Source organism: Neolamprologus multifasciatus, chromosome 14, assembly GCF_963576455.1.
Source record: "Neolamprologus multifasciatus chromosome 14, fNeoMul1.2, whole genome shotgun sequence".
Lineage (NCBI taxonomy): Eukaryota > Metazoa > Chordata > Actinopteri > Cichliformes > Cichlidae > Neolamprologus > Neolamprologus multifasciatus.
The window spans coordinates 15,322,689-15,336,860 of NC_140452.1; the positions used below are offsets into that span (position 1 = coordinate 15,322,689).

At 39.8% G+C, this 14,172-nt stretch overlaps 1 protein-coding gene and 1 long non-coding RNA gene across 2 annotated transcripts; one reads left to right on the forward strand and one right to left on the reverse strand.

Annotated features, from left to right (window-relative positions):
• Positions 1–107: 107 nt before the first annotated feature.
• On the forward strand, positions 108–10,902 carry LOC146503749 (cytochrome P450 2F3-like). Its single transcript, XM_085130898.1, is given in 10 exon segments — positions 108–582; positions 764–807; positions 809–918; positions 1,050–1,199; positions 6,504–6,664; positions 6,819–6,995; positions 8,205–8,346; positions 8,474–8,661; positions 8,768–8,909; positions 10,151–10,902. Coding segments are annotated over 10 exon segments (1,467 nt in total). The 5' UTR covers positions 108–411; the 3' UTR covers positions 10,333–10,902.
• Positions 4,259–6,511, reverse strand: LOC146503750 (uncharacterized). Its single transcript, XR_014868735.1, has 2 exons — positions 5,699–6,511; positions 4,259–4,848 (listed from the first exon to the last, which is right to left on the reverse strand). It is a non-coding gene; the product is annotated as an uncharacterized LOC146503750 (long non-coding RNA).
• Positions 10,903–14,172: the final 3,270 nt, after the last annotated feature.

Consider the following 14,172-nt stretch of genomic DNA (forward strand, 5'->3'; position numbering starts at 1 on the left):
TAAGCCCACCAGTGTCATATTCCATGCTTACGCGAACTCCCTGTTAAACATAAACACATCTTTTAAAGAACAGTGACTATATATATATATGTGACTGTCCTGGGTCTTAAAGCCAAGCTTTTGGGTTGTTGACATCTTAATTTCTATTTTTATTACCGTTTCATTTTGATTTATCCTTTTCTGTTAGTATAGTTTTACTCTTAGTTAGACTTTGCAGTCTTAATCCCAAATTATATTGTCTTTGAGTTCTTCTTTCAACAGGGCTCTCTGTAGTTTTATTTGTGTAGCTGTAGTGTGAACTTCATAGTTCTCATAACACTGAGTCTTGTTGAAATTTCTTTTTGCTTCTAGTTCCTTGACTTGCTGCTGTATTTTTGTGTATTTTATAGTTTTTAGATTATATAGAGCAGGATGGAATCTTGTGCAACTGTCATCTTGGCAGGTTTAATCTTAGCTCTGCTGTGGATGTTTAATATAAAACACAAAAGGAACTGGCATTTGCCTCCAGGACCCACTGCACTTCCTCTCATAGGAAACCTTCTACAGATAGACAAAAAAGCACCTTTTAAAAGTTTTGTTAAGGTAAGAGTTCACTTTTTTAAATATTTGTGCAGTTTTTTAAGTTGTACAATAATTTTTCTCGTAATTTGAGGAGGCCGACACACTTTTAATCAACACACTGAATTTAACTTTAACAGCATGTTGGTATTTAGACAAAACGTCAGATGAATGTTTATCATTTGAACAATTCACATATCTTTAGTTCAGTGAAACCTATGGGCCAGTGATGACAGTATACCTAGCGGACAGTACTTCTGGTAGGATATGATGCTGTGAAAGAAGCCTTGGTGGATCAAGCAGATGACTTCACAGGCAGAGCACCAACTCCATTTCTACACAACCCTAACAAGAAATATGGTAAAGGGTGATCACTCAAATATGTTGTCTTTGTCAAGGCACACGTGATTTTTTTTCCCTAGTGCTTTAATTATTCCATGAATCAGCATGGCTACTCTTCCATTACTTTAGTAAGTGGTTTAATCTTTCAGGTTTAGGGAGCAGTAACGGGGAACGCTGGTGTCCGCTGCGACGCTTCACACTGACCACTCTAAGAGAGTTTGGGATGGGACGCAAGGGGATGGAAGAATGGATCCAAGAAGAGAGTGAACATATGAGGGCTCACATACATAAATTAAAAGGTATAGTTTCAGCTGATGTGAAAAGGGCTACTGTGCAATATGCCAAACTATGTTTACTATGCACAGCATAGTACCTATATTTATATAACATATTAAAAAATTTAAATGTTGATAAGTGAAAACAAATACTAGGGGTGCAACGATACTTGTATCGATATTGAACCATTCGATACAGTGCTTTCGGTTCGGTACGCATATGTATCGAACAATACAAAATTTTTAATTTATTTTATCAACCTTTCTTCTGACGATGCTGTCTGTGTTGAGCGCTCAGTGGATCTGCGTTCGACCCTCCGCCTGGGCTGCACTGTCGAGCGCAGATCCACTGAGCGCAGCGCAAGCTAGCAAGACAGAAGCTAAGCTCGTTGCAACATGGCAAATTGAACCTCCCCCACCCTCATTTAGATCTGGCCTTTGGAACTATTTTGATCTTCATGTGAAGTATGACCCTGAAGGTAAGCGCGTCATGGACAAAAGTAAAACAGTATGTCGGATGTGCCACATGGGCAATTAAATGGGTTGGAACTACTGCATTTTGCTCATTAATGTGTTGAGTGATTTCTCGATCAGATAGATTTATTATTTTATCCCTTTGTTGTTTCAACAACATTAAATTTAAAAACTGTACGTTTGAGTTAAAATATATATTTATAATTTTAATAAATGACAAATTAAAAAAGCATGAACATTTTTTTCTATCGAAAAAATATCGAACCGTGACACCAAATTATCGAACCGAACCGAACCATGAATTTTGTGTATCGTTGCACCCCTAACAAATACATATATATTTTGATATATAAAACATTATATGGAACACTATCATCCCTAGTGACCACACCCATATACCAATTTTCATCTACAACTCTGGCTGTCCCAAATGTACACACTCTTTGCCGTGAGAATGCTCTAAAGAAAGAGACAAGGACCAGTGTTAAAGTCACTGACACATCATGCCAGATAACCAAAAAGGAAACACAATAACCTGTCCATGAACCAGGGGCGATTCTAGGATCAGAGCTTTGGGGGTGCTGAGCACTAGTGATGTGACGTTCTGTATCGAGGCTTCGAAGCTTGTGTCGAGTAATTGAGGGGGCGTTTCCGCGATGCGCGTATCGAGGCTTGCTTCATTTATGGGAGGAGCTGAAAATGATGACGTCCGAAGCCTCGCTGCCCAGCTGTACCACGTGACTGGTTCAGGAAGTGGTTCGAACTTTGCCGCGAGATATGACAGCGATATAAACCCCTCAGACTCCATTCAAAATGTGGGTGTTTGATGGAGAGTTGTGGTTAGTGAGAGTTAGAGACAGTTTGGAGGTTTATGAGAGTGAGGAGAGAAAGTCCGGAGAGAATGGAGCCAGCTAAAAAGAGGAGGATGTCCTCCCCTGTATGGGAACATTTTGATTTTATTCCTCCCAACAAGGTATGTAAATTTCTACAGAAGATGTATTTTCATAATACTGATGGTGCAATACAATTTATGTTAAGCTGTCTGTACTTTTGTACAAGGTGAAGTGTTTGCTATGTGCCAGGGAGCTGGGATATAACAACAACACCTCATCCATGCTTAGGCACTACAGAGCTTTGCATGAGAATAAGGGGAACACCGATTGTGGAGCAAGACCAGGTGAACCATCAAATGCCATGATAATATAGCATGCAGTAATGTTACTAAATGATATAACAATATTATACAATGCAATAAGTTACGTGTGTGATATTTATATTTGTGCTTTGTCTTTATTGTCTTTCCTCAGGGGAACAATCTCAAATAGATGAAGACCTGGTTCGCATGGTGATTGAGGACTCCCAGCCATTTAGCATTGTGGAGGACAAAGGATTTAAAAGATTTGTTAAATCATTAAATCCTAGCTATGTATAAAAAGATCATAAAAGCAGTGAAATTTAGTTTTTACAGAATAAAATGTGAACAGGCAGGACTGTGTAGCTGTCCATACCTCAACGTTACAAAAGCACAACCACTGTCCACACCTCACCTCACAGTAAATGATCATTTCCATTTTAAGCATTTCCAAATAATCATTTTCCATACTGCCAGTATCAATATACACAGTATACAGCCATCACTACAATATACATGTTTTACACACTCCTTTTGTTGTTGACATTTACAGGCTGTGTGCAAAAGTCCACACAATTCATGCCAACTAATATTTTTTTTACGTCCAGTAGGTGTCCTACTAGAGCAAATGAAGCTTCAAGACACTTTGCGCTGGGGCGAACCAATTGGATGAAAAGCTTCAGGGCTTCATGAAGCTTCATCTGCCCATCACTACTGAGCACCCAGAGAGCTGCCCATGCAGGCAAGGTAAACTTTACTCATCACAATGAGACTTCTTCCCCGTCTCTGTCAGTCCCTGCATCCCTAAATGCCTCCAGTTGTCCCGAGTTCTGTCTGACTGCCTCCTTGGTGCATTTAAACCCCTGTTCCTCCCTGTCCTCATCGTCTGTTGTCTTCATCTCCATTATCAGTCATCATAATTTTACCCTCTCTGTGCAAGTCTGCAAATTTCTTTATTAAATCATAAGTTTCTTAAATTCATCAAGTCTCTCTGTGCCTGGGTCCTCGTCACAAAACATGACATCACTGTTTTGTACATTTTAACACAATTTAATCCCCACATTTTTGAAAGAATAGCAAAACACTTTTTTGAAAAGTCTGTAACAAAACCATCAAATCTGATCAAGGTTATTAAAATGCTGCCAAAGAAGAATGGATTGGAATTTAAAAAAAAAAAATACATATCCTAACCTTAATTACTGGGGAAAATGATAAATGATGCTCATAGTGAGTAAAAAGTAAACTGTGTGCATTTTTTGGACAGAGATTCACTTCTAAAGTGTATGTATAATACAATACAGATACATAAAAAATACACTCCAAAAATAGAAGAGTCCTTGAAATATACAAAATATTATTAGAAAATGGAGACACTTGGCCTTTGGTACAATGTATACAATATATGAAAAGATCTTTACTGCAGATACTACTATGGCTCTGCAGATTTTTTCTTTTCTTTTAACCTATGTCGCCTCACCTTGAGGTTGGTAAATCTGTCTATCACATTTTGGTGGTCAAGTCTCTCACGCATCTCTTTCTCAACTGACATCACAGCCAGGTGCTGGAGTCTGCTTTGACCCATGGTCCTTCTCAGCCAGGTATGGAGCTGACTCAAGACACTAAAAGACCTTTCACAGCTACAGCTGCTAACTGGGTTTGTTAGGGCAATCTGAATAACAGTTTTCAGTTTGGGGAAGATCTGATTATCCAGAAGATTGTACAATGTTAACATATCTGGAATGGCACCAGCCTCACTCTTGAGCTTTATAAAGTCTTTGGCAACCGTGACTTCCTCTGACTGAAGCTCAATATGGTAATGCAGTGCCAGGGCTGACAACCCAGTTTGTTTTGCAGATTCTGTATAGCAGCTTTAATATAGGGAGAACACAACTTCCAGATTGTATGAGTTGTTTGTATTAGTTGTTTGTCTTTCTTTTTCTCTGCCAGTTAAACAGTTACTGTTTTGTCTGTTAGTTCTCCCTGTCTGTTTTCTTACCTGGTACTTCCTGATCTTGTACTTTGTCCTCATGTTCCCCTCTTTCCTCTCTCCCTCTTTGGACTGACAATCTGTACACACACACACACCCACGCACACACACACACACACACACAACAGGAGTTATAAGGTTAATGGGCATCCAGTCAGTTAGTTAGTTAGTACCTTGGGTTCAATATCGGCACATGCACATATGGCAAAATAACCAGTTTCTCTCATTACATTTCAAACAGGACAGTGGTAACAACAGCAGGCTACGGACAATGTTAAGTTTTCGATTTTAAATAGGCTGTATACATTTCAATGAGATCAACAGGGCAGTCAAATATCGCTAATTTTACTACAGAGCAAACATCGTCGGAAAACACGTTTTCAACTAGGGCTGCCACAAACGATTATTTTGATAGTCAACTAGTCACCGATTATTTTTGCAATTAGTCGACTAATCAGATCATGCATCCATTGGATGTACAGCATACAGCTTATTGCACCAGCATGCATCTGCTCTCATATAACTATCATTAGCTTACAGCTCTAAGTGTTTAAGGTATGTGCTAACTAAAAATAAAGACAAGATGATAGTTTATTAAATTTGAATGAAATTTGCAGATTGTTTCGGTGAAGTTTAATAAACTCCTTCTTCTTTCGGGGTTTAACGGCAGCTGGCATCCTTGTACATGCAGTGCTGCCATCTTCTGTTTCAGTCCGTTATTACACTCTTAAATTCTACTACTTGTTCCTGCGTCTTTTGTGATCTTACAAAGCTTCAAACGACGCGTCGACTATTAAATCAGTCGTCGATGATTTTGATAGTCGACGTAATCGTGACTAGTCGACTAATCGTGGCAGCCCTATTTTCAACACAGCAGGTTACCTGGTGCAATGTTTTTCAGTTAAAAAGAAACATGGTCTGACTCCTACCTAACTATATAAAGAGTAACTGAAAGTTAAATGCAGCTAATATGTCCTGTTTTAAACTAAGGCACTTCCACCTCTGCTCCGCTGCGTCTCAGCCACCATTGCTCTGGCAGCAACGGCGCTAAAGCAAGTAGGAGAGAGCCGAGCTGGAACAAACCATTTTGGGAGGGGGGAGGGGTTATCTATACTTTTGTTGTTAAAATGTTCCATCTCAATTAAGTACTGTATGCTTTTTATACTTTTAGTAGTGTGTCCCACAAACAGCAAATATTTTCCAAAAAAAGTAAGAGATCTTTGGGGGTGCTTTGATTCATTTTGGGGGTGCTGAAGCACCTCCAAAACTGGGCTAAAATCGCCCCTGCCATGAACATAACAGGACACTACAATACTAACACAAAATAATCAGTCTTCACTTTGGAAAAACAGAAGCATATTACAGTAGGCTAATCCCACTAACCCAATATTCTCCACTACTGAATTGACATCCACTACCACCTCCACCACCAAAAAAACAATATGACCTGCTAAAACAGAGAGTTTTTGTGAGCTTCAGGTTGTTAACACATCAGGATGCACAACTGATATCAGAAATCACAGTCAAATGCATGAAAACACCATTTTCTGGAAAGCCGTGTGCCAACAAACATACGCTCTGAATCTTTTTAAAAGTTGATTAGCCAGGACCAAACTTGTAATAGTTTGAAACGGAGAAGCGCAGACTAAACAGTGGGAAAGTCAGACGTGTGGGCATGTCGTAACTAAGTGAAGTCCTTAGTTAATTTGACAGATGATTCCTCTTCTCTTGCAGGTGCACCATTTGACCCCACATTCTTATTGAGCCATACTGTGTCTAACGTGATCTGCTGCGTGGTTTTTGGTCAACGTTTCAGCCATGAAGACAAGCAGATCTTGCGCCTCCTTACCATACTTTCTCATATAGGAAAGCTTAATAGCAGCCCTGTAGGTCAGGTAACTGAAAGTGGGAGCAGAATTAAAAATTAGTTTAATTAAGAATATATACATCAGAGTCTGTCCTGCATCTTTTGAAAATCATACTGGAAAAATTATCCAAACACAGTACATGCTTTACAAGAATGTATGGTGCTATGCTTCCTTACAACAGATGTACAACCTCTTTCCGAAACTCATGGACCATCTTCCTGGCCCCCACCACAAAGTTTTTGCAGAGTATGAAGAGGTGAGAAAGTTTATCAAGATGAAGATCCAAGAACACAAAGACACATTGGACCCCAGCTCCCCACGAGAGTACATAGACTCCTTCCTTATTCGAATCAACCAGGTTGGAAAACTTAAGCATAATATATAAAAGAATACACAAAACTACAACTACTGTGTTTATTAATGTAGGTAATTAATAAAATCGAAAGTGCTAAAAATTATATTCTTAATTTAGCTGTGTCCTGCACCTACATTGCCTAAGCAACTGTATGGACTTTTGGCTACCAGCAGAGTGTAGCACCAGCAGTAGCTAAAGAAAAAACGTACGGGAGTTGGGGGAAACCATGGAGCAGATTTTCAGCCAGCCTCAAAGCAACATGCTGTGGGGACATAATGTTGGAGCATTAGTTAAACCAAATGGCATAACCAGATATTTGAAGTGTCCCAGGTGTGTGTTCAAAAGCTGTCTTCCACTTGTCCCCATGTTTGATCTGAACCAGATGATATGGGTTTAGAAGGTTGAGTTTGGTGAAGACCGTGGCGCTTTGGAGTGGTTTAACCGTGGAGCTGATGAGGTGTAAATGTTATTTATTCTTAACTGTAATGTCATTTAAGCTGCAAAAATCAATACATGGCCGGAGACAGCCATCCTTTTTGTCAACAAAAAAGAACCTGGCCCCTATCGGGGAGGAAGATGGCTGAATGATTGGCTGGACCAATCTAAGAGAGGATTTTGAACCTCCAAACAAGGAAAACCTAGGATGAGTGGTGTATCTGGAGAATGAAATGTGAAAAAGTTGAGAGTGTTTTTGTGGTTTGTAATGTAATTACAAGTAAATTAGTAATGCAACGGGCGCAGTGCAATGATTGATGTGGGCAAAACCTTCATCGTTTAAGGCTTTGGCAGGAATGGGTGGATCTAGCTTAGCCAGTGAGATGTTCGGTTGTTCAGTTGTCATAACCTGTTTGAACTGCTCCCATCAGGCAATAGATATAAAAGCAGAAGAAAGCCCAATAGACTAAATAGCAACATCTACCCTGCAGCTGTTAGGGTACTGAATTACAGGTAATCACCTACAATTAGCCTGACAAATACTGTGCAATGGATGACATCCTGTGACATCCTGTGCAACAGTGCTTATGTGCAATAAGGTTCTATTAATTATTACTGAATACAGTCTGCCTCTATTTTTATATTTCATTTGTAATTATATTTTAAACTTTGCTTGACAAGGCAGAGACTGCATTTATTTTGTTGTACTTGTTAAAATGACAATAAAGATGTTCTGATTCTCTGATTCTGAGAACAATGGCAACTTTCTTCTCTCAGGAAAAGGAGATTTCCACAACTGAGTTCCACTATGACAATTTGGTCTCTACAATAATGACTCTGTTTCTGGCTGGAACACAAAGCACCAACTCCACCCTGAGATATGCACTTAGCGTGCTGATTAAATACCCCAAAATACAGGGTAAGTTTACAAAACAAGACCTTGAATTTACTTTACAAGCCCTAATACATTATGGTTAGGAATACGTCCCTTGGTGGACGTATAAAACAAATCAGAGTGGTAATCATTTCTGCTTTGCTGTGTCCAGAGAAAATGCAGCAAGAGATTGACACTGTTATTGGAAAAGGCCGTTGTCCCAGGATGGAGGACAGGAAGTCCTTCCATTTTTCACTTGCTGTCATCCATGAAGTGCAATGTTTTCTTGACAATCTCCCTCTCAGCCTCCCTCACTACACACTGAATGACATATCCTTCAAGGGTTATACAATCCCAAAGGTATTCTCAATTCCAAGATTTCATGTGTATTACAGAACCTATTGTATATCAAGTCAGAGAATAATGTTGAAAGCAGCAACACTAACAAGATATATGTTTTGAATAGGACACTGTAATTATTCCGCTGTTGCACTCTGTGCTAAAAGAGGAAAAGCAATGGGCCACTCCCAGGTCCTTCAATCCCCAGCACTTCTTGGACAATAATGGCAACTTTAAGAAAAGCCCTGCATTCATGCCATTCTCTGCAGGTAAAGAGTCAACACACAGTTATTGATCATCCAGTTCTTTTGCATGTTGACGTAAAATTTTTTCCCCAAATATCTTGATATTTACAGTGAAAAGCAATTCAGGGCTCTAGAATGTGACCAGTTTGGACACACATGCAACCTAATTTCTCAATGGTGTGACTAAAAAAATCCTAGGTCGCACCGGTGTGACCAGCCATTTGAGTAAAAGAAAATGTCCCTACAACTCTGAAAGTCTCCGTGTGGTCAACAAGAGACACACACTATGCCCATATCATGGTCTAAACCATTTAGAGACCTCTCTGATTAGCTGTGGACCACATATTTCTGTAGGCCTGCGTGTGTGTACGTTTGAAAGTGCAGGTGAATAGAGAGGTGTGAGTAGCCTAGGCCCAATACAAGTAGATATAGCTGTGGGTAATGACAAAAGATGAAAAGAACGATTCATAACTTTTTCCTTAAGGCCTGATCCGTCCGTAGCCAGTGCTATGACACGGAGCCATCAAGCTCTCAGGTTGTGTCTAACACTGGTCTGGGGATGGCATAAGATAATGAGCCATATACGGTCACCAGAGGAGGCCGAGATGATGATTAAGTTTAACATTGCCTATGTAATGTTACAATATCCCTATTTTAAGTCCGAAATAATTCTTCACAAGAAAAATGGCTTGAACGTAAACCCTACATACAGTGATGATGTCGTGTATGTGAAGTTTATAGGTGTCATCCCGAACACAGAAGAAAAAAATGGGAAAAAGGCCAAATTACAGGAGTTGGCCATCTGAGGGGCACGTGACTGCAGTGGAGGATAGTCTATAAGATATCAAGCTGTTTAGATGTTCAGATATTGAGATGTTCATTTTGAAGCCTTATCAGACACTTTGAGGTCCTTTTAATTAAGATTTCCTTTTCTTTAATATATCTTGAGATGTATTAAGTTTCAATTTCCGCTCAGTGAAGCACTTAAAGCACAAGCACTTTTTCAGTCACTTATGTTTCTTGTAGAACTGTGCTCCAAATAAAGAACTTTGTGTTGACAAGATTGTCATTTACAAATCAATATTGTCTGTATGGATAGCTGCCCCCCCGGAAAAAAAAAGTGATGGTAAGCAATGTGGTTGAAAAATTTGGGTGCACCTAACTTTTGTGCTGGCGCACCTTAGAATACAAGTGCAACCGTGACAAAAAGTTAGTCTAGAGCCCTGCAATTATTTTTAATCAGAGTCCTTTGTGTATCTCTACAGGGAAGAGAAACTGTGTTGGCGAGTCTCTGGCCCGTATGGAACTTTTTATTTTTATAGTATCATTGCTGCAGGATTTCACTTTTTCCTGTGCTGGAGGCCCTGACAGTATAAACCTCATTCCTGAAAAAAGCAGTTTTATTAATGTGCCCCGCAGATACCATATCATGGCCACACCTTATTAAAAAGATGATTTGTTCAGACAGAGTTATAGTCTGTTTGAAGCACTCGAACAAGGATGTCTTCATCAGCTTCTTGTGAAACAGTGATTTGATGTTTATTTTACAGTTAGTTTGCTAGTACCTCACTGATGTAGAACACACAACCATTACATGCAAATCTTTCATCTCATCATAACTGTGTTTTCTGTTTTTTGTCATTTATTCTTTTTTTTTTATGAGTTGTTTAATGGACTGTTTTTCTCTACAAGCAATAAATATTACTACTATCTTGAACAAATAACTACTATAATGGCTTTACACCTATCAACAAATCATAAAAACTTTTATATAAATACTCAGTCTCATCATCACTGTTGAAACTGTAGAAAACAAAAAAATACAAGGATTAACGTGAATTAATTAAAAATTGCTCTCCTGTCTGAAATGTTGTTTCAAAATTAAAATCTTAGTATTTGCTTTAAAAACATTCACTCCAATGATGTATTCAGTTTCCACAGGTGTAGCATAATGTTAACGCAGCTGGTTTTCTGCAGAGATTATTTTGACCCCATTTGGATAATATAGCACATTTTTAACTACTCTACACAATTCTTTGGGGTGAACACACATGAACCCTGCAATGAGAGTCCAAGGTTATCCTCTCTCTTCCCTTTGACAGCTGGGATGGACCCAGTACCTTGTAACACTAAGTGGAAAGGAAAGCGGACGGTTGGAAGCATCAACTATGTATCTAACTCCAGTAGTGCTTGAGGCCAAGTCAATTCCATGCAGACTACCTAAATGATTACAGTGTGTTTCTGATGCGTTCAGGGGTAAATACATTAAAGACAAACAAAAGAACTGGATCACACATTGATATAGATATAGACTTTATCAAACCCACAAAGGGGAAATTCACAGTATCACATGGGTCAGGAAGAAAAAGGGAATTAGAATTGTGTTAGAAAAAACAAAATAGAAAAATTAACAATGCATAACTAATGCAAGGAAATAAACACATTTATAAATACATGGTGAAACAAACATTAATCTATGGTGATAGATTATTTGATTTTCAGAATAATAATTTTCTGGCAACTCAGAAAAGCCATTAAGTAGTGATGTGCGATACCACTGATTTCCTTTCCGATCCGATACCAAGTAAAATTCAGGGTGGTATCGGCGATACTGATCCGATACCGATACTTTGTACAAAAACTTATTTTATTTATTGTATCGCAAATTATGGCGTCATAATTATTACAGGACATAAGATTACTAGTTCTTATCACTTAATAATGCAGAGTTCATCATATAGAAATAAAAAACTGAACACGTTGCCTGCACGCAGCACTAAAGGACTCCGCGAGAGACGTCTGTCTCACCCTATCAGCACCTGTCCCTCTCCTCCTCTTCAGTTTGCCTCAACATACGTTTGTCATATTCTGTGATATGATTTACTCTGAGGTGTTTGACAAGGTTAGTGGTGTTGCGGCAAAACCTCACTTTTTTGCCACATGTATCACAAACTAAATCTCAGCTGTTTGTGGAGGTAAAATACGTCCGCACATGACTCCAATCATGAGTTATGTTATGAGTGCGCACGCCAAGGGGCTGCGAGACATTTATACAGCCGTATTTCGCACATGACTATGAAAGGCGGAAGAGGAAGTAGTTCCTTCGAATGTAGACAATAAGAATGTTATAGTTCCTTTCCACTATGTTCCTGTTAATGATAAACTACAAATTTACCCTAAATTACTAAAATATCTATATTTTAATGTGAGAATCGATTCTAGAACATAAATGACTGGTATCGGAGGAATCGATATTTCAGGATCGATCCGCACATCACTACCATTAAGTCACTTACTTTGTTCTGAATTCAGACCAGCAGTAATTGTTCATCTTCTCATCAGAGCATTTCTGGAATGTTCTGGAATGCGTAGAACTGTACAAGATCAACAGGACCCTAAGAGCCTTAATCAGGAACTCAATGGGGATGTGACATACAACCCTAGAGGCCAACTTCAAGCCCATAGCAAAAGTCAGCATCACGTGCAGGATCTACCAAGGAGATGCTCTGTCCCCATCTGCTGTTCTGCATAGTCTTGAACCCCCTCAATGAGATAATTGACAAGACTGGCTACGGATACCAATTACAGAATGGAGCAGTTATCAGCCACCTCCTCCGATGGGAACGAAGAGAGGGAAGGTAGTCAGAACTGGGACGATCAAACTACCACAAGGCAATATTGCAGACATCGAGGACAGTTACAAGTACCTGGGGATCCCATAGGCAAATAGAAACCACACAAAGGTCGCTATGATGATAAGAACAAGATCTGAGATATCAACACCTTCGCTTGCCTGTGATCAGGTACCCTGCTGGGATAATAAGCTGGCCCAATGGGAGATAGAGGCCACTGACATCAAGATGAGGAAGCTCCTGACCATGCATGGTGGGTTCCACCCCAAGTCCAGCACCCTGACACTGTACACTAAGTGGAAGGAAGGAGGCCGGGGACCAGTGAGTGTCAGTACCACAATCCAGGATGAGACAATGAATATCCATGTGTATCAGGAAGATGGCCCCAAGGGACCGCTCAGTGAATTCCTCAGGCAACAGAAATCCATGAAAGAGCAGCAAGAGGAGCAAGAGGAGGAACAATCATGGAAGGACAGACCCCTGACTACTATGTACTACTGGCAGATGAAGGAATCAGCTAACATCCAGAAATCCTACGAGTGGCTAGACAAAGCTGGACAGAAAGACAGCACAGAGGCACTAATCATATCAGCATATAAACAAGCTCCAAGTACAAGATTCTAAGAGGGTGGGATCTACCACACCAGGCAATACTCAAGGTGCAGGCTGTGTAAAGATGTCCCTGAAGCAATCAGCACATAACAGAAGGGTGCAAGGTGCTAGCAGGAGCCAATAACCATAGCCAAGTGGCTGACATAGTATAGAGGAGCATCTGTGCTGAGTATAGCCTGGAATTCCCAAGGTCAAAATGGGAGATGCCCCCGAGGGCGATCGAGAATGACCAAACTAATATTCTGTGGGACTTTCAGATGCAGACAGGCAAAACGGTGATGGCTAACCAACCCGGCATTGTAGCGGTGGACAAGCAGAGGAAGATGGCCATATTGATAGATGTAGTGATAACGAATGACAGCAACATCAGGAAGTAGGAACACGAGAAGCTGGTGAAGTACCAAGGGCTCAGAGAAGAGCTCAAGAAGATATGGAGGGTAAAAGTAACAGTGGTCCCAGTGGTAATCAGAATACTCGGTGCAGGGACCCCCAAGCTAAGCGAGTGGCTCCAGCAGATCCCAAGATTGGAAGAACATCCAAGATCTCTGTCAGGAAGAGCACAGTTCCCAGGAACAGCAAAAGTACTGCGCAGGACCCTGAAGCTCCCAGGCCCAAGCTGGAAGGAAGGGTGAGAGGGGATTTTTGTTGTATATATATATGGGGTAGAAATGAAATGTAGTTTTTTCTTTTGATGCCACACACTCTAAAATTCAGTTTTTGATGAATAAGCCCATTTTGAGAAAAGTCATGAAGTATGAGATGAAGGGGTTTTAAAATGGCAAGGGGTCACCCACTTGGCTGTTCAAGTACATCAACCGTCAGAAAACATAAATTATATTTAATGTTTTTGTCCATAATGTCCAAGCTGAATAACAAAATGTTTCACAGCAAAAAAAACATAATAAATTGAAGGTTAATTAAGAAGAGTGATTAATCAGTAAGCCCACCAGTGTCATATTCCATGCTTACGCGAACTCCCTGTTAAACAAAAACACATCTTTTAAAGAACAGTGACTATATATATATGTGACTGTCCTGGGTCT